Source organism: Poecile atricapillus, chromosome 9 (assembly GCF_030490865.1).
Source record: "Poecile atricapillus isolate bPoeAtr1 chromosome 9, bPoeAtr1.hap1, whole genome shotgun sequence".
NCBI lineage: Eukaryota > Metazoa > Chordata > Aves > Passeriformes > Paridae > Poecile > Poecile atricapillus.
This window is the reverse complement of record NC_081257.1, coordinates 9,334,499-9,358,480: the sequence shown is the minus strand read 5'-3', so window position 1 is coordinate 9,358,480 and position 23,982 is coordinate 9,334,499. Positions and strand designations below refer to the sequence as shown.

At 45.9% G+C, this 23,982-nt stretch overlaps 2 protein-coding genes across 4 annotated transcripts in view; one reads left to right on the top strand and one right to left on the bottom strand.

Moving 5' to 3' along the window:
• Window positions 1–2,977: 2,977 nt before the first annotated feature.
• Window positions 2,978–9,365, bottom strand: TNNC1 (troponin C1, slow skeletal and cardiac type). The gene is made up of 6 exons (XM_058844839.1): window positions 9,238–9,365; window positions 5,770–5,800; window positions 5,304–5,450; window positions 4,013–4,127; window positions 3,769–3,905; window positions 2,978–3,154 (listed from the first exon to the last, which is right to left on the bottom strand). The coding sequence occupies exons 1-6, from the start codon at window positions 9,259–9,261 to the stop codon at window positions 3,123–3,125; spliced, it is 486 nt and encodes a 161-aa protein (XP_058700822.1). The 5' UTR covers window positions 9,262–9,365; the 3' UTR covers window positions 2,978–3,122.
• A 4,719-nt stretch (window positions 9,366–14,084) lies between these two features.
• Window positions 14,085–23,982, top strand: part of NISCH (nischarin) — a 29,305-nt gene continuing 19,407 nt past the window's right edge. For all 3 annotated transcript variants that reach the window (XM_058844895.1, XM_058844897.1, XM_058844896.1), the window contains exons 1-3: window positions 14,085–14,289; window positions 19,758–19,841; window positions 20,579–20,761. In XM_058844895.1, coding sequence (XP_058700878.1) covers window positions 14,203–14,289; window positions 19,758–19,841; window positions 20,579–20,761 — 354 coding nt within the window. In that variant the 5' untranslated portion in view covers window positions 14,085–14,202. The remainder of the gene's footprint in view (window positions 14,290–19,757; window positions 19,842–20,578; window positions 20,762–23,982) is intronic.

The following is a 23,982-nucleotide window of genomic DNA, read 5'->3' as shown; positions in this document are numbered from 1 at the left end:
AGCAACAGAACACAAGTTCTGCTTTGACCAGGTTTCAAGGCTGTTGCAGGTGTTTCTGCACCACAGAGGCTTTGGCTTGGTGAAGTGTTTATCTGATGTACCTTAGCTCATATTACACTGCCCTGCTGGCAGATTCATTTAGAGGTTTTATGAGGGCAATGTACAAAATTTGAGCTTCCTGCAGTCACTTGGTTCACACAGCAAAGTTTTATTGAGGGCTCAGGAGAGGCCTCAAATACACTGATAAAGCTGCAAACCAGGGAAGGATTTTACAGCAAAGACAAGCAGATAAATGGCCTGAGAACTGTGGCAGTGTCCAGTGGCATGGGCTGCTGTCACCTGCCTGCACAGCTCCTGTCTCTGCTGGGGGGGTAAGAGCACACAGATCTAGGGACTGTTTTAGAGACTGGTAAAGGACTTTTTGCCTGATTAAAAAAAAAAAAAAAAAGTTAATTGTTTTTTTTCCCTCAGACAACGTGTACTTGTGTCACATTACTTAAATGCTTTTGGGCACAAGAGGTTCACTACACATGTGGTGAAAACTGAGCTGATTTGGAGTTGCACAGATACATGGGTTCCTGAGGGTGGTTTTCATTCATTATTAGCACATCCTCTGTGTGGGGGCTCAGCCAGGCTGATCCTCCAGGGGTGAGTGTTTTTTCAGCCTGCTCACCCACTCACTGGCCTGTCATGTCGTGTTACATTCCTTGTGCAGTTGTTCCTCTGTTTTAGCCAACAGTGAAATCCACCCACAGCTCCTCACCCTGCAGCATTTGCTGCCTGACTGGGAGGACAGGCAGTGTGTTAAGGCAGTCCAGCCTGGCAGCAGTTTTCCTGGCTTCCCAACCTCCTGTCCTAAGGATGGAAAAAGCCTAAATAGTCCCAGTGTATCTGCTCTCTTCTAGTGACGAGTTTTGGCTGCTACCTTTGTCTTCTCCCTGCAGGCACCACCTTCCCTGCTTTCCTCTTGGGAAAGGGTGGGCAGCCAGTGGCTTTATGCTGCCAGTGCCATGGAGCCAAGGCACAGGGGCCAGGTGGCTCTTCCCAGCTATCCTTTTCCCTGGGTGACAGCATGGTCCAAGCCACCAAGCTGACTGAAGGGAAGGGGTTAACCTTATTTTTTTTCCTTGTTCACCGTCCAGGAAGCCAAAGCCTATAAGTAAGCAGTGGAGAATATCTTGGAGAAGTCCTTTGGATGCTGGGATTTGGCCAGGACAGAGGAGGATAAGGGGGCTGTCAGTGATGCCTGATGTGATGTGAGTGCAGGCGTGGGTTGCCCGTGGGCTGGGTGGCCGTGGGTGTGGGGACAGCTGGCATCACCCCAGCTCCTGGCTGAAACGCAGCTATTGGCAGCTCTGGAGGTTCCCAGGCCTGGGGTAAAACATGAGGATGTGCTGTGTCCTCACAGGTTTCAGTGGGAAACAACTGCTGCTGCTACATTCTGGAGGTGGAAAATGTTTCTTTTTCATCTCTAGGTTACAGATCAGTTGGAAACAGAATCTGTTAACACCTGGGAGCATTTCCTGTCGCTGGGTTCTTAGACCCATATTTCCATTGCCTTCTGTGCACCTGTAGTCCTGCTGAATCTGCAGTAGCTATGGCATCAAGGGCTCAGAACCCTTGGGGAGACTCCTTTGAGTGTGTCAAACAGATGTTTGTGTTAGAGCTGTTCCCAGAATACCCTGGGTTTCTAGCTGACAGGTTCATTTTCTTAGTTTTTCTGTTGGTACAAGCTTGATTGAGCAAAATATTTAGTGCTGTTTGTCCAGAGGAAAGACACAGCCATGTCCTTCCAGACAATCGACCACATCTCTCGTCCCTGTTTTCACCTCAGGCCTGTTTGCCCTGAACTTCAGTGTTTCATTATTGCTATAAATGAGATTGCAATATTTCATTATTGCTATGAATGAGGTTGTGTCACAGCTGCTTTAGGGTGTTACTTCCACAGAAGTGGGGGGGGAAAAAATCTGGTTTGGGGAAGAAAGGCAGAAGGACAACCCAGCAGACTTGGGGCACTGGCCCAGCAGTGTGGCCACCCAGGGCTGAGGGTGGCTTGCACCAACACAGTCCCATGCCTTGCCCTGCCAATGTTTGTTTTGCTTGGGTAAACGATTGACTTTAGCAACACGACTGCAATGTGTGAGTTGTGCTGGGGCTGTAATTCAATGGGAGGAGGCAGCTATGTGCAGGGAGAGCTGCTAATGCCACAGGAATGCTGCGCTTCCTTGGGATGAGAGGAGACGGTGCTCGGGGCCCCTGGGGACAGTGCAGCTCCTTGGCTGTGCTGTCACCCTGTGCCTGGGAGCTGAGACCCAGAGTGGGGTTGTGCATTTCTCAGCGGCCAAAATCAATGTGATTTGTCAGGGAAAATTTGGTGTCTCATTTTTTGTAGTGGGGCTCCTACCCAGGGCTGTGGGAGGACTAAGAGAGGCCAGTACCTGCCTCCCACCAGGCTGGGAGAGACAGGAAGGAGCATCCAGTCCAGCTTAGGAATGGCTTTTATCCATTTTTATCCAAAGCAAATTGAGGTCTTCTTTTGGCATCACAGGGTGCCAGTCAGGCTGGTGGGGAGGAGGACGGGGCTGTACCCTCAGGATAACCAGGATGAGAGTAGGGAGGAGCGGGACTGTCCCTGGCACATGGATTTCAGTGGTGGCTGAAGTGGATTTTAATCCATATTTCATTGCTAAAATGCTGCCAATGTTCCAGTTAAACCAGCAGGCACCAGTGCCAGCTCCTGAGCCTGCTCACCATGGTAGGGTGAGGAGATGGAACATGGCAGCTCCCCACTGAGCACTCATGGCCCTGTTGGATGCGCTTCACCATTGGGCTGACAGCAAAATACATCCATGGAGGCTTAAAGCTCCAGCTGTGATGTCACCTTGCCAGAAGTAGCCCCCAGCAGTGGTTTCATTAATCATGAGTACACAATGGGGGTGAAGCTGTCACTGAAGCTCCAAGGAATGACCAGCTGAGGCACTGGGTATTAACAGGTTTTATTTCCCTCTGGCCACCCTTCTCAGCACTCAGTCTTCATGCCAGTAGCCAGGGGACTTAGTCAAGGAGATGAGATGCAGAGCTAGAGAGTTTAGGAGATTCAAGCTGTCCATCAGGCCTCAGATTTATTCAACCCCCTTCATAAACTCCAGGAACTCTGCCAAGGGGAAGACATTGGAGACAAGAGGTGTGAGGTGAGACCCAAGTGCCCTCACAAGTGCCAAGTATGCTCTTGGCAGCTTTTCCCAGCCCTGTCTCCTTTTCCACCCTCACGATATGTGAGAGGCCAAGGGGGGATGGCTACTGTTCCTCTGACTGTAGTGAGGACTCCTTGTGACCCCTGCTGGAAATGTCACTGGAGCCCAGCGTCACCATCAGCTGCCACCAAAACACTGAGGTGAGTGCTGGGGGTGGGGGACACGGCCTCTGACTCAGCTCAGAAATGATCTGGGGGTCATTTTGTTAACATCACATTCAAAGATACAGCCCCTCAGAAATGGTTCTTGTATTAAGGGGACAGGAGGGGGCCGGTGAAACCTGGCAGTGCTTCAGTGCAGCAGGGGAACAGTTAAGGCAACCCCAGGTCCTTGCTCCCATTTCACGAGTGTAAGAGCCCCCCCATCCCTGTGCACACATGTTCCTGTCAGATATATTGCCCAGCACTGCCTGCATGAGCTCATGCTTATCTGAGAAGGCAATCAAGACCATGGGAGCTGCCCAGAGGGATGACCAAGGGCTTGTGACCAAACCACATGCAAGAAAGACTCCTACCATCGTAGTCAATCCTGCCATCGTTGTTTTTATCCCCATCTTTCATCAGTTCTTCTATGTCATCCTCAGTGATGGTCTCTCCTGTCGCCTGCAGCATGATCTTCAGCTCCTCAAGGTCGATGTAACCATCGGCATTTCTGTGCCAGGACAAAAGAGCTCAGGACCAGACAGAGCTGCTGGGGAGGGGGTCTGGGCTGGCTGCACCCCTCCCACCACCCCACCACACTGTGCTCATGGCTCTCACTTATCAAACATCCTGAAGAGGTCTGAGAGCTCCTCTTCGGTTTTCCCTTTGCTGTCATCTTTCATACACCGGACCATCATAACCAGGAACTCATCAAAGTCCACGGTGCCACTGCCTGTGGGAAGAATGGACTTTCTGGGCTCAGCTGGTCAGCACCAGGACCCTGACTGAGCTCCACACTTCTCCATGAGCAGCTTCACCAGACTAGCTCACCCAGCTTCCCTGCACAACCACATTAATTCTGAACCGCAAAACCTTAAGTGGTGGCGTTAAACCCATTATTGTTTAAGTTAAAAACTAAGACTGCCATCAGACAGTGTCTCCACAACTGGCAACTGGAAGAATATAAGGTCTGATGCTGCAGTCTCTTCTCACACTGGGCTTGAGGAATGCAGGAAAGGAGAGCCCAGCTGGAGCCATCAGCTGGAGCTATGGGGGGTGGATGGGCAATGCCAATGAGGGATCACACTTCCCTTCAGCAACCAAGGGCCAAAACTCAGAAAAGCAGCCCTGCAGCAAGAGTCAGCTCTCAGATGCTGGAAAAAGTGACTGGGGCCCTTCTCTGACCTTGTAAGTGAATTTTTACCTTTCATAGTCATTTTGCCTTGGCAAAAGTCCTTCTGGAAGCACCAAATAATGGAAGTTCCTGCTATGGAGATACCTGTCCATCTAATTTAGGTGTTAATATTGAAAGCTCCAGAAGGCAGGTATTCATGCAGTGTGGTTTTGCACCCACAGTATAGTAGTGTTGTTTTCAATTACTCAGGTGCTTTCCTTTTTTGCCTGCTTTTTAACTGTTTTTTTATTTTCCAGTTATGTGGTATGGTATTTCTGCCCAAATGCCCACAGTGGATTTTGTTATGTGTGATCATCAGTACACTGATTTAATCAGTATTGACAGATATGTGGGGGAGTGCACACTTGAGCAGTGAGAGACTTTCCTGATGATAGAAGCCTCCAAGTGGCATTTCTGAAATGGCAGTTCCTACATTCAGCCTATATTTTGTTTTTTAAAAGGATCTGTACAATTTCACAGTACCCCCCAAGATCAGTTCAAGCAGTCTGATCATTGTGAGAATAAGAATTTCTATAGTTTCTTTTTGCCTGGAAATTCCCTAAAGGAACCATGCTGAGGTTTTGTGGGTGTTTAGTGTCCTTTGAATTCACAGCAGGTTGCACCCCACAGCTGTGACTGCCCCCAGCACAGATCCTGACAACTGCACAGATGGCCCCCACACCCCCAGATGTGGGGATGGTGCTTGGGAGAGTGGAAGAAACCCAAACTTCTTACCATCTTCATCCACCTCATCTATCATCTCCTGCAGCTCCTCAGGGGTGGGGTTCTGCCCCAGCATCCTCATCACCTTCCCCAGCTCCTTGGTGCTGATGCATCCATCCTCTGCCCCCAGCACGAAGATGTCAAAGGCAGCCTTGAACTCTGGAGAGAGAGAGGGGAGAGAAGATGTGAGGGGGTCCTGCCCTGCACCTCGACCTGCAGCCAGGGGCTCATCCCAGGCACAGCTTCCCCTGCCTGTGTGCCCCAGCAGTGCCCAGGAATGGTGTTGTGGGACAGGCACACCACAGAAACTGCCTGGCTAGAAATGCTGGTGGATCAGAATCCCTGGGTCATGCCCTGCCTTGGCCAGTCTGGACAAAGCATTTTCCAGAGTGTTATTGCTGAGGCAGGCAGCTGGGTTTTTATTGCTGGCTGGGGAGCTTGACTTTAGCCTGTGGTGTCAGATTGAAGGTGCACCTACCATTTTTTTGCTCTTCTGTCAGCTGCTCAACCTGTAAGGAAAACACAGACACCAAGTCATTTTAATTTTGTCAGCATCACTAATTGCTAAAAGGACATGTTATTTGTTCAACAGCCTTTGCCAGGGTCAGCCAAACCTCACAGACCAGGGAATATACAGCCGGGGGGGTTTGACACCACAAGTTTTTGTAATCTAAAAGATTTTTCCCCTTAAAAAAATTATTCATCTCTCCTTTGAAGCAAGCATTACTTCTCTAGAGTAGTAGATGCTAACACATGGCAGAAATAGCCTTTGTACAAGCAGGGAAAGCCCACTGAGAAAAGAACACGCCTCTCAACCATTTGGGGATAATTTCTTGTTGCTGGCAGGTTTCACTGCAGGATGGCTGCACTGCTGAGGGCTGTTCACATGTGGGCCAATGCCAGATCAGAGATGAGACGTGCTTGAGAGTTCCCTAGGGAGGGAGAGGTAGACAAGACTATCCCCAGTAGTTGTTTTTCAGCCCTAGATTCAGGAAACTCCTTAGCTATCCAGAACTGAACTGCTCTGCTTCCACCTGAGCCAGTGTCATTACAAAGGTGTCTGGCTCTGAAGGGAGCTGCTATTCCCTTTAGCCTGTTTTGGGAATCTCTGAAGAAATGGCCTGTGGAGCCAACAGGCATTAGCTGCCATGGGCTGGCAGACTGTTCCCAAACTCTGCCCTAATTCAATCCCCACAGACCATCAGTGGAAGCTTATTAGACACCATGAATTAACTAAGATAAACAAAAAGGAGAGCAAAGGGGATTCAATCAGTTCTGTGCCATACCTGTTTAAGTGCATTTCTCTCTTTGACTTCATTCCAGGTACTGCTTAGCTGAACTTGCTGCCCTCACCACCATGTCCAACTGCCCCTTTGGTAGCATCCATGACAACACCTTCCTATGCTGGCTGAGAGCCTCTCTAGACCCAGCCAGGTAGGACCCCATGCCTGCCCTGTCTGACCCCACTAAAGCCTCCTTGCTGCTGCCCCCATGCAAGTGACCCCCAACACCCATCCCTGCCATGTTTTGTTCAAGGCAGAACCCCACAACCCAGGGTTGTGGCACTGTCTTGGAGCAAAAGCTGATTCTTTTGCCCCAAAGGACAATGGTTTTGCAAAAGCCAGCTGGTTCTTCCTGCTTGCAACAAGAAGCAGAAAAAGTACTTTTCCTTAGTGGGACAGAGCCTGTGGGAAGCAGGCAGAACATTTTATCCCACTCCCCATGCTCTAGGAGGTGAGGACTTGTCAGAAATTTTTCTGACAAGTGGCAGGATTTTTCTCTGCTGCTGGAGGAAACCCAAGCCCAGAGTGTTTCTGGCGGTGATGAAGGCAGGCAGGCAGCTGCTGGACCTCTGTAGACATTGTTTGGGCAGAGCAAGGGCAGCCACCACCACGATGGCCACAGCCACGTCCTGCTCTGTAACACAACACTCTTGGCGCAGTCGCTATTTATAAGCCTGGGTGAGAGAGGTGCTGGAGATAAAGATGAGCTCCCCGATTGTTCCCAGGCTTTGGTATTTATCCTTGCAGCCCTTTATCTGGACACTTGTCCCTGGCACTGTTCTGGGCACCACTTAACAGAGCCTAAAAATATTCCCAAAATAGCTTTGCGTTTGCACACCCTTATCTAGGCATGAGTGGGTTAGATGAAAATCCATTGGGTTCTCTGGCTGCACATAGGGGATTTGGCATAAATGTAATATTAATATATGCTATCAGCATGCAGAAAATATACAACTATTCACTTTTGAAGCCTCCTTGAGTACTGAAGTGATAGATGTGGTATATATAAATACAATGCATTGTTGCTATAGAGTGACATTTGTGTTACAGAAATGTCTCTTGAGCTGTTCATAGTTCACTCCAGACATGGGTGCTGTTTGCTGCCTTATTCCTCTTTTCCCTCCACATCATTCCAGGACCAGGTTTTTCTGACTGTGAGAAGGCAAGCTCCAAGCTCACAACAGAGCAGCAACCATGGTAAGGCCAAATCTGCTGTATTTTACTTCTATCAGCTCTTCTCTCCATCCCATGGTTCTATTTGAAGTCAGACAGGGGAAACTGAAGTTGTTAATTTCTTTTATCTTTTTTTTTTTCCACAGGTAAATGTTTTCTTACAGTCAAAATTGTGGGAAATAGATCCACAAAAGTGCTGTTTGTCTCAGCTGTGCCTGGCTTGGACTTGTTTTGCCTCTGTAAAGGTGTTGGGAGTTAATGCCCAAGACTCAAACCCTACATTTACCTAATTAATGGGCATGCAGTCCTTGTGCAAAGAGGAAAGAGGGTGTGCCTTGAGTCACAGGGAACATATTTAATTAAAAACCTTAATTAGAAAGGCCTGTATTTTCTTTGATTTTACAGGTTCCATTTTTCTCCTGTTTGAAAGTGTTGGTTGGGGGACCTTTTCACAGTATCAGGATCACTACAGGGGTTCCATTCCCCGAGGTTCAAGGCTGACAGGGGATGTGTGAGCATTGGGGTTTTTTTCTTCAATTTACCTACCAAGGACTATATTCCTTCCCTCTAAAAACCTTGGAATAATTATAAGACTTGTATGATGCATTTTTTGTGCTCTTACTTAAAATCAAATTTGATCAGCTGTATGTTTAATGGGGGAAAAGCACCAAAAAGCTCTTACTGTAAATCCAGTTATGGATGTAATAGCAATCCACACAAGCCAGAATCTATTTTCATCCTTATTCCACTCAGACATCTCTGTCTATGTTACAGAATAATGCAGTATTCTTATTACAGAACAAATAGTTTGGGTTTACACAGTGAGCACAGCGTGCAGCTGGGCAAGTTAAAATAGCCTAAGGGTGCTCCAAGTTCCTCAGGGCATAGCTCACATTCTCGATTCTGCACATCACAGACCAGGAGCAGCAAAGCAGAGGAGGAGGTTTGGAAATAACTGAGAAAAAAACATGGGTTTTTTAAAATCTCCCTGAAAAATATTCAGTTAAGGAAGGGGGAAACACAGCAATGGCAGAATTGTAAAGAAACAGAAAGAAGAGGGTGAATTTTAACCCATAATGTTATTATTTGAATTTAATATTTATTTCCTGGGAGACCCTTCTCTGCTTTGTCTGGGCTAAAACCAAGAGTCCTCTCTTATGCCATGCAGGTTTTATTGAGATTTATAGCTTCACCTAGGAGCCATCTCCCTGCTTTACAGCGGTGAACCAGGGGGTCATTGTAAATAATTAAACAGCAGGTTGAGAGTTTCACACTTGTAAGAGGAGTGTGAAACTTCCAGAGCCATGAGAAGGAAGGGTCTGTGTCCTGGATGAGGATGTTGACTAAAAGTTGCTGCCCTATAATTGTTTCTCATTTCCATTTCTCCACTGAATTATTGCTACTGCAGCTTCGGGGAACATACAACAAAAATCCCTAGAGCCATTTCAGACTCCCCTCCCCATCCCACAGCCCCGGGGGGAGACACTCACCGCTGCCTTGTAAATGTCATCCATGGCTGGAGCGGGTGGGCGAGGGGCCGGGGGCTGTCACGGTCACTCTGCCGGCGCTGCCCCGCGGGCACGGCTCATATAGGGAGGGGGTGCGGGCCCCGGGGGCCGGCCCAGCCCACGGCAGCCCCGCATGCCCGGCCCCACAGGAATGCCTCCCCTGCGTGCCTTGGGATGGGGGCACCTCCGGGGCAGCCCCGCTCGGCGGCAGCTGGAGGTTTCCTCGTGACTTTGTTGTGGGATCAAGCCACCGCTTTTCAGCAGGACCTTGCCGAAATCGCTGATGTATCGCGGTTCTTGGCTGTCCTGGCTGGACCCGTGCCATCGTGTCACCTCCACCTCCACAGTGTTCCCCCTGGAAGCTGCGTTAGAAAGATTATACTGTGCCAAACAGAATTGGGAATTACGGGAAAGGCGCTCGTCCCAAAATATCCCTGTCCAGCAGCAAATATCCCTGGAAACAGGGGTTGTCAGGGTCCCTCGTCCTCTCTGCTGGATGTCCCCAAATCCAGGGGGGACTTGCAGCTGGGGCCGATGCCATGGGCGGCCAGGTAAGGAGCAGGGGGGGTACGTGCGGTCCCAGCGCCACGGAGAGAAGTGTGGAGACACACGGAGCTTTGCCCCAGTCTTCTGTTTTCAGCTGGGGTTGCAAAATGAGGGGATCAGCTATCAGAATGGAGGTATCAACTCTGTTTGATTCCAGGGATAATTGCCAGCCCTTTAGGAAATCATGATTCCCTTCACCCAGCCAGCAAGCTGACCTGTCCCTACTGCAAATGGCTAAATTCCACACTCCTGGATTTACTGTGGATTTATCACAGATCTACCAGGCCACAGTGGAGAGCAAAACATGCCAAAGGCCTCCAAGTGATAAGCACTTTTCTCAGTGCAGTGAAAAGTGTTTTAATTCACAGCAACCAAAGACAAACCTCTTTAATGATTCAGGACTCCCTCTTGTGTCCAGAGAGCTCTGACACTTCAGGGTGGCAGAGTCTCACCTCCAGCTGCTTCATTTAAGAATTAGTTTGCAAAACTGAAAGTGCAATTAATGCAATTGTTGGTTCCATCTTTTCCAAAAATGCCCTCTGAAGAGGAATCACACTGCAGTCCCTATGGAATGTCCAAGCCAAGGCAGCATTAAGCAGGGAGCCAGGTGGTGTCAGCAGAAAGTGGGGATGCAGGTGAGCACAAAGCCATCCCCACGTCACATCCTCCCAGTTTTTGAGTCCTGAAAGATTAACTCACTGCAGAGCCTGGTAGGAACTGTGGCCTTCTGGGCACCTACTGGCCTTGATTTGCCCAGGCTGCAGCCCAGCCCTGCCTCTGCTCAGCATAGGGGTAGCAGATGGAATAAAAAGGAAAATTGTTACATTTAAGGAATTGATTTTTGAAGCAGTTAGTCTTCCTAATTTGAATGTATTTAATATTTTGGTTGCCTTTAACACACAAAAGTCAGAAAAGTGGCAGAGGGAAGTAGTTATTTTGTTAAAGGGCATTGGAACCTGATCTTAGGTGAGGGCACAGGCGGAGATGGGAGACCTGCTGTCCCCCAGAACCAAACCATCACCCAAAACCTCCTGGGAAACCCCAGAGAGACCTTCCCAAGGAAGTGCTGCCCCAAGGCAAGCCCCAGCCCTGGCTGCTTCTCCCCACCTGGGATTCACTGCAGAGACAGTGGGGTGGCAGGTGTCAGCTCCACCAGGCACCAGGGCAGGGCTGAGGAATCACGCCTGGCCCTGTCCCTCCATCCTGGGAAGTGATGGCTCTGAGTCACCCTGAAAACAGCCCCTGAGCTGCGTCAGAATATATTTAGGATAAATGTAGCGCAGGAGGGGGGGCTCTGACATTGCCTTTAAAAGATCTGCTGGAGAGATCTGGGATGAAATTCAGGTTGGGATGTGGAGGAAGGGTCTCTGTGTGCTTCGAGAGGGGAAATCTGGGCCACTGCCACCCTACACACTGGCATGGGAAAGCTGCACTTCTGCGAACATCTGATGTGAGCAGGGACTTACAAAACAGAGCTGAGCCCAGAGGACAGGATGAAATCCCATCTGGCAGCGGGAGGTGATGTTCCTCCCAGGGAAGGAGGCGCAGGCGAGTGGCATCATGCCAACCCCTGCCTCCCCACCGTCTGCCTGGAGACAAAGCTTCCAGCATCCCCCTGGCTCTCCTAACTTGTTTGCTTACAAAAGAATTGGGAATTGGGGTTTTGTAGGGAAACCAGGAGCCTCTGCCACACAAAGCCCTGGGGGTGGCCACTGCAGGGATGGGGTTCTCTGAGGGAAAACCACCCTCTCCTGCTGCTTCCTTTGCTTCCTCACGTGAGCCCCATGGCAGAGAGGGAGTGTGGCTATCTATAGCCCGAGGAGGGCTGCCAGCACAAGTGCCTTTAATCTGGGCATGGCTGGCTCGGTGACACACCGGCTGTCACTGAGGTCAGGTACAGCCGGTTAGCTCCAGCTGCATCCTGACATGCTGTCCCACTTGTCAGTCACTCCAAGCTATCAAGACAACTGGAAAGCATTACTGAGCTTTTTTCCTCCAAAACTTCATTTCAGGTTCTCATTTCCAAGCAGCTGTAACCCACTGCAAAGCTAGCAGAGGCATTCTTGAGGTCAAATATAAGGAAATAAAAGGCAGAAGCCCAACTAAGTTGCAATTTTGAGATCAGTGATGTCTGCAGGGCTCCTTAGGCTGTATCATGGCTCCAAACTGCAGCAAAATGCTCCAGCATCCCCCTTCCCTGCCTTGGGCACCTGGCCCTGAGAGAGTCCAGACCCAGCAATGGCAAAATTCTTTAATTTATGGCTTCCTGAACCCTACTCAGAACATTTTAGCTGAGGGAAGGCCCATTGTCCCCCTTCCCCAGCCACATTGCTCCTGTCGTTTCCTCCTCTCTGAGGAGAAGAGCTGTCATACCACGAGCCACTGTTGTGCCTGCAGGCAGGAGCTGCTTTAGGAGGAGGAGACAGGCACTGATCAAACGAGACAGCCACGCCAGGGCTGCAAATTGTTATTTAATTAAGGGGATGGGACATTCAGAGGAAGCTTAATTAAAATTGCTCTCCAAACCCACTTATTATCTCATGGAGAGGCTGAGCTCAGCAGCAGTTCCTGATGCTGGGACAGCTTTAGAAATTCCCAGTTGGGCTGCCTGTACTCTGTGTTTTGTCCTTGTACACGTGATCCTTTGGCTGCATCCTGACCAAAGGAAAATATTTTTCAGTGAAAAAAACCCAAAATGGGTTTTTCCAGTTCTGTTTGCAGAGGTGTGTTTCCTTATCTGCCGCCACAGTCCTCGTGGCATCTGCAAGACACCAGCATTGCTCCTGCAGCTCCACACATCCAGCCAGGGCATTTGCACTTTTGTAATTCATGACACCATTATGAGCTAATTGCATCCTCTCTTAAGTAGCATAAGGAAGATGTTGCTTTCATTTTGCTGGAAGTTACTTTTTAACAAAATCTCCTTGACTTGATGGTCCAAAACATAATCCCTCTGTAATGTAGCACAGAGTATATTTCAAAGCCTTGATGGATGCTTGATGCATCCTTCTGCCAAAACATAACCTTTCTAGATAACCCCTCAATTTTAATACACTCAGGTACTCCAAAAGAAACTCATTATATCCTTTCTCCTGCAATTTTCTGTTCCTGGGGTGCACATTGAGCCTGTCAGAAAGGTTGCCACAGTATGAGTCCCCCTCAGGGCAACTCAGGTTCAGCTCAGGGGGAAAGGCTGAGGAGGTTTGCTTGCCATCTTTCAGATTCTCCACTTCCGTTACAAATCCTTGACAAGATCCTTTAGTGTGCACAGGCTTGAAACACTTCCCCCTGCTCAGTGAGACCGTGAAAGTGAAGTCTGTGCTGTCAGTAAATCACCCCAAACAACACCCCGAGTTCACTCTGGGCTCATTGCTGAGGTCTGGCCCATCAGCCCAGCTCCTCAGCCCTGTTTTTGGGGTGGCACCAGGCAGCTCAGCCCCAGAATCACTGTCGTGGCACCTCACTCAGCCTGGCGTGACAGTGTCCCAGCCTCCAGCAGCCCTTGGTGGCCACAGACGGGTACCAGGGGCTGCCAGCAGCTGGGGCAGTGCCACAACCACAGCGCTGGGATGGCCCTCAGCAGGTCTGCACTGCAGGGATTGCATCCCACTGGATTGCACTGGATTGGGCTGGGGTGGATTCATTGGATTGTACTGGACTGCATTGCATTGCACTGTATTGAACTGGACAGCATTGGATTGCATTGGATTGGATTCTATTCCGTGGGATTCCATGGGATTGGGTTCTATTCCGGGGGATTCCATGGGATTGCATTGGATTGGATTCTATTCCGTGGGATTCCATGGGATTGCATTGGATTGGATTCTATTCCGTGGGATTGCATTGGATTGGATTCTATTCCGTGGGATTCCATGGGATTGCATTGGATTGGATTCTATTCCATTGGATTCCAGGGGTTTGCATTGGATTGGATTCTATTCCGTGGGATTCCGTGGGATTGCATTGGATTGGATTCTATTCCTTGGGATTCCATGGGATTGGATTCTATTCCATGGGATTACATTGGATTGGATTCTATTCCATGGGATTACATTGGATTGGATTCTATTCCATGGGATTACATTGGATTGGATTCTATTCCGTGGGATTCCATGGGTTTGCATTGCACCGCACTGCCCGACGCCCCCCGGGCACAGCGAGCGCGCATGCGCGTCCACAGAGCCTAAGCCCCGCCCCCATGAGCCCGGCCCCGCCCCCGCGCGAGCCCCGCCCCGGGTGCCCATAAAGCGGCGCGGGCGGGGCGCGCCGCACCCTGAGGGGGTCGAGCCAAGATGGCGGCGGCGGCGGTGCGGGCTGGGCGGGCGGCGGGTGCGGGTGGCGGTGGCCGCGGGGGAGCCGTGACGGCTTGAGCGGCTGCGCCCCGGCGCTTCTCCCGGCGACATGGAGGCGGCGGCGGGAGGCGAGGACGGCGAGGAGCCCCCGCGGGAGGCCCGAGTCCTGGGCTCCGAGCTGGTGGAGACATACACGGTACGGAGTGGGGAGGCCGTGCGGGACGTGCGGGCAGCGGGGATGTGGGCAGCGAGCCCTCCGCCTCAGCCGTGCCGGGGGAGCGGGTGAGGCAGGGCTGCCTCCGGCAGCAGCGCCCGGCCGGAGCTGTGCCCACGCTGTGGAGGGAGCGAGACCTTTGGCACAAGTTTCCGAGGGGCTTCGGGGAAAGGAGCCGCGTGGGAGCCGGGCTCAGCCGGGAAAAGCGGCCCCGAGCTCCGCGTAGCCGTGGTCCTTTGGGAGAGGCGGAGGCTCCGTGAGCAAATACCATGTTCTTGCCCGTACATATCTATGTGTATGTGCGTATGTTTATGGAAGATTGCTATCGAGTAAGCACAGCTTCCAAAGCTGGACTAAACAAAGCAGGAAATCTTTCCTTCGCATGGAAGTATCGTAAAAAAACCCTCTGATCTTATTTCCAGAGGAAATCGGATGACTTAGGATAGACCAGTTTTCTCTTACCTCACTAAAAAAAAGAAATTCAAAAAAAATTGCCATCAGTGTTTTCATTTGGGGAAGGAATGAAGCTTTTGATGGATAACTCGTTTTTTATCTAGTCGCCTTCTACCAAGAGTTAATTGGTCTGTTTTTCAGGAAGAAGCTCATCCTAAAACAAGCCTCCGTATAATTGCAGATAGAAAATGTCTCGATCACACCACTCTCTAGTTATATAACTAAAAAAAAAAAATGTTTTCTCCTTCTGCCTTACTTTAGTGTGATTTGAAAGACCTTTTTCCAGTAGAATGCACATGGATTACATTAGGCTTTCTGCTGTGGGAAAGAAAAGGGAAATGGGAGTAATGGTTTGGAAAGACAGTATTTGGAAAGTTGTGTGATGGATACAAGTAACACTTCACGATCCTGCCTCTGTAAAGGGAAAACAGAGCAACAGGAGAGTGGTTTCTGAGTTGTTAATAGGACAGAGCTTTACACAGCTGTGACACATGAAGAGCTAACTCCTTCCCAGGTGATGACCCTTGAAACAGGATTGTGGGAATGGCTTTCAGGTGGTCATGTTTACAGGCAAAAACGTATGGGAGCATTCAGTGAAGGAGTTTGCTACAAGCTTGAAATGAATTTCTGAGAAGTGCCTGAGCTCATTCTCTTAGTTACATGATGTGTATTCTCAGAAATGGTACCGCTGCTGTTGAGGGTGGGTTAGGATGTGGCTCATCCCTCAGTCAGCCAAGAGGCCCAGTGAGACCTGTGGCTTGAGGACTGGAAACTTCCATGTCAGGTGTGAACCAAAACTCAGCAGTGCTGATGTTGAGAATTTCCATCAGTATTATGCAATACCAGTGAATGAGAAAATCAAGTGCATTCAGTTGATAAAATATCAGTGTCATCTGCCCTCTTATCCCTCTGGAAGTTATGGTGCAGGAGGTGAAACAGGAGCTCCTCTGCTGCTTCAGCCTGCAGACAAGTGCTGTGGTAGGGCCACCCTTTGCTAATGCCATTAATGTTCTAGATAGACCAGGAGTTCAGGTGTGTAACTCTGCAGATAGTGATCATCTGATCAGCTGATAGTTGAGGATAGCATTTTAAGCTGCTGCAGCTAAGCCCAGGGAAGCTTATTTTTTCAAGACTAGATTTCTTTCTTTAGTGGTTATGGAAATACCATGCTACTTTAATGCCATTTTTTTTTTGGGAGCTTTAAAAATACAGTGTATGAAAGGCAAGGTCTGCCACTGATTCTCTTGCTGCATTTTTGAAGGCATGTTGGTACTAAGCTTGCCTATGTGTAAACCTGAAGCTGTTAGCAGGACGCCAAGGCTGCTGTCAGCTTTTATGAGACAGGTCTAAGCCGTTAGAAATGTGGAAATAGATCTTTAAATGAAAGCAGAAGTTTTACAAAATTCATCACAGGGTGAAAAATTTTTGAAAAAAATATCATGTGTTTAATGTTCATAATTGGTTGAGAGCTGCTTAAGGACATGACAAAGACCTGCTCCAGATTGTTAAATGGTGTAAAAGTCAGTCAAATCTGATAAAGGTAAGAAAGGAAGTACAGCTGTAGCAGCCTGCATCTTCATCTATTACCATGTGGTCAGGTGGCAGTGATCCTATTTACATCCTTGTTTTTAAAAGAGTTGTTTTTCCAGTGGCATGTGAGCTTCCTGGTGTACTCAGTATTTCAGAGCTCAGTCTCAGTAGAAGGGGGCTGTAAAGACATTCATTTGACAGTTGTGATATTATATCCTGTAGAATATATTAGGGAGGCCCACAGTTCTGTGAAATGTTGAAGGTACTTTCAAAAACGTGATTCTTGTTGGAGTTTTTAGCCTGAAAGGCAAGGTTTGGGTAAATCCAGCAGGAAAAAATCCTGCACTGGTTGATACATGTTCTGTTGGGATAGTAAGATATGAGTAGATATGAGCCGTCTACAGGGTGTTTCTCCTGAGTGTGCTGGTCCAGCTGATGCTGACTGAAGACTGGTTTTGAATAGAAGGCCTCAAGGCTGTCAGTGCTTCATTTGTTTCCTGCTATGCATTTGTTTGGCCTAAAATTGCCTTCCTGCTTTTCCTGTTTTTAGCAGCTGTTTTTAACATAAATACTAACTTTGGTATTTAAGGAATATGCTTTTGCTTCCTTGAATGAGTGTAAATTGTCTGCCTACTTGATGAGGCAGGGAGGAGGAGATGTGGCTGCATCACTGCTCTGGAATTTGGGACCTGCTGGCTGTAGTCACACCTGTGTCCTAGGCTTCCTGTGGAGAGCTCTGTCATTTAAGTGTTGGGTTGTTGTTTGGGTTTTTTACAGTACTGAAACATGTGCAGAGGGGTGAGACACACTAGAAATGCAAGTTCTCCATGTTAAGCGAGGTGGGCAGGTTTTTGTACTGTGTCTAGGAAGTGAACAAAAAACAGTCTGGAATCACTGTTCATTTTACAGCTGGTTTAAAAATGTTTAGTAGGTCTTTCATCCCTCAGTATTTAGGAAGATGAAGGGATGCTGTTTTGTGGTATGAGCTCTTAACTGAAAAGAGCTTGTAGTGGCTTGCTAGGAAAAAAAAGAAAATATACAGCACTGCAAATACACTAAACACTTTACAAAGTAGAATGCAACCAAAAGAACTGATTTATAGAAAGATGGACAAAACTTTCTATACAGAAGGGTTTGGTAAAGACAGGTGGAAGAGGAAATCCTGTGAAAGGAAAGGGTTTTATGTTTTAGTTCAATAGAAATGCAGTTTGTGGTGTAAGGATGGGTGGGGATTTCACATGGTGTATTTATTTATGTCTGCAAGAAAGTGTAGTGTGAGGATGTCATCATTTATCCTTGTATTCCTTTAGCACTTGGTGTGACTGGCAGCCCTTGGAGAACCTTAGCTTAAGCTGTCAGCCTGGGTGTATTAGTGCACTCAAAATTTGTTGATGATGAACTTAAGCTCCTAAAACAGTAAGATATCTAAGGGGATTTTTTGCTTTAAAATTATTTGTTTCTATATTAAGACAAGTCTTAATATGCACATCAGCATATTGCATTTATGTATTTATTCTTCAGGATAATGGTAGCTTGTGGATTGATGTGAAATCAGTTGCTGTCTCTGCATACTGATGCTGTTTGGGGAGTAAATATGTACTGCCTGCTCTGGCTGCCTTCTAGATGGGAAAAGCTATAGCTCTTTAAAGACTTAACTTAAGGAATTGTATCAGTGCATGCAAATACTCACTTTAACATGTGCTTTCCCAACCAGACTGTCCATTTCACTAGGTGCTGTGTTTCTAGAAGTGGTCGGTGCTTACCATTTCAGCAAAAGGATATTAAACCTTTATTACAAAATTACTCTGTGTTTTATACAGAGAGGAGGGGTTTCCTTGCTCACCTGGTGAGTTGTCAGCTGGGACATGTGAAGTTACTGAGTTTCCAGTGTCTAGTCTGAGGTTTCATGCCTTGTGTACTCAAAGCGCATTCCATTTAGATGTGCTGCTTGCTCTGCCATGGTTTAGCACAGTCAGCTTTTCAAAAGAACTGGTATTTTTATTATGGTTTATAAATGTAGTACTTCTTTACTTCTAAGTTTATTCTCTTTGAGTCTCTCCTTGTTTTCCTCAGGGTTATGAGGTGCTCTTGAATGCTGGTGTCATTCCTGTTCTGGTTTATCACTAGTGCACAGTGATTAATCCTGATCTGCTCTTTCACAACAGAACATGACAGGAGAGCAAGTACAGGCCTTAATTGAGTCCATAATTCTGTGTGGGCATCCTTCTGTGTTTCCAGTGCTCATCCCAGCACTGATGTGTCATTCACTGTGTGCACTAGTCAGACATCTTGGTTTGCTTCTCTGTAGGGCTTGGGTTTTGTTCAGTGAGCCAGTGTCAAATGCTTACAAAAATAAAACTGCCATGAACTATAGTTCATCTTCTAAAATACAGGTGGTATTCTATTTAATGTTTGACATTGTACTGCTGTGTACTTGAAGTAAGTGAAAAACTGGTCTTTTATGTAACAGATTGAAACTGTTGATGCTTTTTGTTTTCTCAAGTGGGTTTAGCAACTAGATGTGTATCATCCTCATAGCAGCTATGAGTCAGCTCTGGGTGATCTGTGGTAGTAAGCAAGTTCTCAAACTGTATTAAATGCTTTCAAGATTTGATTACAAGTTGTTGTTTTCTCCAAAGAGTATAGTTTAATTGGATAATATAGTTTATTTAATTTGTTGTTTTCAAGTAGCTGTGGAACTGGTTTTGTAGAGCCTTGTTTATTTTCTGCTTGTGTTTTATCTTGCACCTTTAAAATGTCTTTGGGATGGCTTGTTTCTGGCATATCTAAAGGCAGGCTAAGTTTCCTGCAAAACCAGTACTGTTCAATCCAGAAAGTCACCTAGAATGAGAATCTTTGGTACATTCATGGCTAAAAATACTTAGTTTTGTGTTAGGAGATGTTGAGCTGCTTTAAATAATTGTAGTGATTCTTTGGGTACAGTAACTCTTCAGGAAGATGTCTTGTGTGCTTTTTACCCTAAAAGGAATAAAATAGCATCCACCCAACCAAAGGGTTTGTTCAGTTTTCTCAAGGGTTAAGCTCCAGATTTCTGATTAACTGAAGTGACAGTAGGATGCCAAGTTCCTCTGCCCATTGTGGAACTTGGTAGGTGGAAGAAGGGAAGCTGCTGTCTCAGGCTTGTGGGTAGCTGTGTATACCAACTTCAGTTAGCAGAAACTTTTAGAAAAAGAAGTAGCTTAGAGCCCTTGATTGTTAACCTTTGGGTTTCAAAGCCATTGCTTTACACTGAGGCATCTGCATGTTCTTGTTGTGGAGCACCCTCGTGAGATCAGGAATCCCACAAAGCAAAGTCACCTCAGAGCTGGGGTTTGCATTTCCTTAGCTCTGATTCTTGCAGAATATAGACCCACCTTACAGTGCTCCATCTACCAGCAGGTCTCACAGTCAGCTTCTTTTTGAAGCAAATGTTTTGCAATATCCTTACTTGAATTTTGTCTTTTCAGGTGTACATTATTCAGGTCAGTGTTGGCAATCATCAGTGGACAGTCAAACATCGTTACAGTGATTTCCATGACCTGCACGAAAAGGTAAAGAATGTTAAAAACTGTGACCATGATCTCTTACAAAACAGTACAGTTCTTGTAGTTCTGTTTTATGAAATGGTTTACATAATTTCTCTCTTTGGTAAAGAGAGAGAAGATCTGCCAGATGCCATCTGAACTGCAGACTAAGTCCTTTTAGTGAGAACATTTTTACTTGCCCCTGTTACACTTCCCTCTCGAACTGGGTAAGGTTGACCTGGACAACTTTAGCCTTGGGTGGAAGCTGTGTCAAGAGGGGACAGTTCCAGCTGGAGTCATTGAACTTTTTGCTAAGAAGGATGTTTATGATCAGCTGATTTGGTGACCAAAGTCTGATCAGGGTGGATGATAAAATGTCCTTAAAGTAGCATGGGATGGTTACCAACCAACCAGTGCTGGTAAAAAAACAAATAAAAATCAGGAAAAGCCTACTTTGTTCAAGAGTGTTCTGCTTTCTCAGAAATGCGCTGGTTATTTTGTTGCTTTATCACATTTGTTACATTCTGCCCTGGTGCTATGAGTGATTCTTTGAGCAGACACTGTTATTAAACTCTGATCATTCCATGACAAAATGTTCTTTCTGAAAATTCCTAATACTCTGAAGGCAGTAGCTAAATTTACTGAAGTAATTTTATTTTTGGATCTTCCCAGGATCAGGCAACACGTACCTAATATGTTCCACTGCATCTTTTCTTTAAGTTCAGATGGCATGTCAGGTATTAACTCTGGTCTTTGTTTTTCAGCTTGTTTCAGAAAAGAAAATAGATAAAAATCTGTTACCTCCAAAGAAGATCATTGGAAAAAATTCCAAAAGCCTTGTGGAGAAAAGACAAAAGGAACTGGAGATCTACCTGCAAACTCTGCTGCTCAAGTTCCCTGTTACTGCACCAAAAGTTTTGTCGCACTTCTTACACTTTCATTTATATGTAAGTTATGTTTTTAGTGTTTGAACAGAGGCCTGAGTGTCTTTCCCTAGTTCTCTGACTTGGAGAGAATTCTGTGGAATCTTCATGAATTTGCTGAAATGGTTCATTTTCAACGTTTTGCATGCTATAACAAAGCATATTTTTAAGATTTTTGACACCACTTTTTATTGCAGTAGACACTGTGCTGGGAAGTAGTGTGGGCAGGGACTCTAAGAAGAGAAAATAAATGCTGGCAGGAGAGTTGGAAGCTGTGAATAAATGTGAGGCTGAATTGGTTAGGCTGAAGTCAAAAGTGCTGGCTCTCAAATGAACATTGCATAATGGATCCACAGCCCCTACTTAGTGGCTAATGGTTGGAGCTGTGGTTCACACTGAAACAGTTTCCAGTAGCCCAAATGAAGAAAAATGATGCTTGTCTGTGGAAGCACAATGATGGAGTGGCCTTTGGAGAAATAGCTCCGGCAGACAGAATGTTACGGTAAAGGGTACTTGAAGCAAGAAGCAATTAGTTGATCTCATGTTCAGATTGCAATTTGTTCATCTCTTGTGTGTAATTTGGCTTTTTTACAGCATCATGTTGTAAGGGGGTGAATGAATTTCATAAAGAGGAAAAAGCACTGGAGAGCTGAATGGAAAGAAGGATCTGTAACCACTTTGGGGTGGGATGTTTTGAGAAGGCCCTCCATGGTTTCATAGAAAAGCTTCAGAAATTGGTCACAAGTGATCCATTAGGTGTTAATTAAGTTTTAGCCACAAAGGAATGCCTGGTTTAGTGTCGAGATGACTAATGAGGGATGGGAATGAACATAATTATGCTGGTGAGACTTCAGAGTTTCTTAGATAAAAACAGTAGAAAGTTTATTCCACAGTGTTGCTATTGCCCTGCAGACTTGAGAGAGAAGCACAGATTTGTAACTATCAAGCCCTCTGAAATGGATTTGAGGTTTTAAATTTATTAAAAATGTCTGGCAATGTAGGGAGAATTCTGTTCAAATAGACCAAAATTTCAGTGACCACCAGCAAATCGCATCATTTTTCTGTTCTGTGCCTGCTCTCTCTTGTAAATGACATCTGTTTCATTAAAGTTTCAGTGTTGTAACTTCCACATGGTTTTTATGTAGGCAGTTCTTCCTATCCCCGACTTATTTCTCAGAAGGACTATTTTTTCCTCTTGTAATGCAATCTTTTTTGCTTTTCCAGAGAGCTAGCAGTATTTGGATATGAATGCTTCCCTGTTTCTAAACTGCTGTTAGATATTAAGAGAAAAGATGTTGCTTAATCTGCATTTCTTTGCTTTAGGGGGATCTGACTTAGTTGTAAACTCAATTATTTTTTGCTTTGAACTTTAGAATACTTTCAAATATTTACCAAAAAAAGTGTTAATTATTCAAGAGAAAAGCTAAATATTTACCACAGTAATTCTACTGGAAAAAATGACCTTTCTGCAGAACTTTGATCTTTTGAAATATCTTCATTACCAGACAACCCATGTACATGCTGAAGCCTTTATAGTCCCTGATATTGCCTCATTAATTTATGTAGGAAGGCTACAATATTTTTGTCTATTCTTTTTTTGTAGCATTTCTAGTAAGGATTATTTAATTTTATTTCCTAGATTAATAGAACAAAATGGAGTAGAAATACCAGCCATTGATACATTAAACTCATTCTAAAGCCTTTAGTTGTTCACGGGTACAGCCTAGCAAAGAAAAACAGTTGCGTGTGGCAGCAATGTGGAACCTTATGGTTACTCTGACCTTGAAAAGGATTTCTGCAGTGATGCGGGGAGGCTTATTTTGTTGTTGTCTTTGTCATCTTAGAAAATTGGGTTTGTTAACTTACATATAGAAGGTTTTGCAGGAAAAGCATTGAGTACCCACAAACTGCTGTTCAGAGACACCTGCAAACAATGGACTTCTGTGGGTGTGATACATTTAAGTAGTTATAGCTAAGACAGAAGTCTCTTGTAGATCTGATGGAGAAATAGAGTTCCTTTTTTTGCCTGCTAGTCACTGAACAGTCTAAGTCATAATCTTGTTCCAATTATAAATATAGAAAAAAATTTTGGCTCTGTGTCCCAGATGACAAAAGAGATACAGAGTAGTTTTCAATTAAGTCTGTGCTTGCCAGATGAGTGTAATTGGCTTATTCAAATGCGAATCAGAATTGTTTAATTTTGTTTGGAATACAGCTTTGAGCTTGTTGTTCTCAAAACTATGGCATGGAGGCTTTGTTCATCCTTCGTGAACAGAGTTTCAGTTTCACTGAGAATGTGGTGTTCTCAAATCCTTGCCTCATCAAATGAGCTGAGCTGTCTGCTGCAGATGTCCTGTGGATGTATTCCCTTGTTATGAATCATGAGGTATTTGTCAGCAAAGTAAAGTCATGAAATATTCATGTGGTGATGATCCATAATATCTGTTTATACTTTGCAGCTACCTTAAAATGAGATGTTTGTCTAGGGGAAGCTTCACCCTTACAGTTTTATTTTGTTCTTTTTGTGGGCCTTTGAGAGGGAGCTGTTGGAAGTGCTCAGAGCTATTTCTGTATTTGCACAGAACATTTGCTTTTTGTGGAGAGAGGTGTGCCCACATGAGAAATACTGATCTTTGTGCACCTGCAGATTTAGAAAGTACAAATCCATTCACTGAGAGTTTTCAGCCTTTCATGCTGGAGTTGTCAGTGCCAGGAATAGAGGTTGAGCACCTGGGTGGGTCCAGGAGGGGAAAGAGGGATGATGAGAAAAGGAGGGGTTTGCATAGTAGAGTTGAAATCGAGATGACTACTTACTTTTTGTATCTCTTTTTTCTCTGTAGACCTGTTAATCTAAAGCTTTCTCAGTGTTAGTGATATTCTGAGGAAATGCTGAGTGCTTGAGGCATTAGAATAGTATTAATGTTAGAATTTGAGGAACACTACATTTGTAATATTTTCTTAAAAATAGAGCCGTCTTCTAAGTTGGGCTAATGTTGTTGCTGCCCCTTTTAAATGTGTGCAGGATGAGATTATTTAAATGTAGTTCACTGACTTTCATCTTGGAAGTGAAAATCATATGAAATTAAACTCTTTCAACTTATTTTTATGAAGTATTTTCAAGTTACAAAGAAATCTGTAAAACAATCACCCCTGATTTCAGTTTAAAAAAAATCAGTCCTCTACCACAGCAAAAAAGGTTACTTTTTTTGGATACTTTAGTACTTCACTAAAGGAACAAATTGAAA

Bases quoted from the DNA above. Each gene is read 5' to 3' on its own strand.
- TNNC1 (XM_058844839.1), bottom strand. From the start codon at position 9,261: ATGGATGACATTTACAAGGCAGCG. The intron at 5,451-5,769 runs GTAGGTGCACCT...CTCTCTCTCCAG, and splicing joins GACAGAAGAGCAAAAAAATG to AGTTCAAGGCTGCCTTTGAC. The intron at 3,155-3,768 runs GTAGGAGTCTTT...TCCCCTTGGCAG, and splicing joins TGGCAGGATTGACTACGATG to AGTTCCTGGAGTTTATGAAG.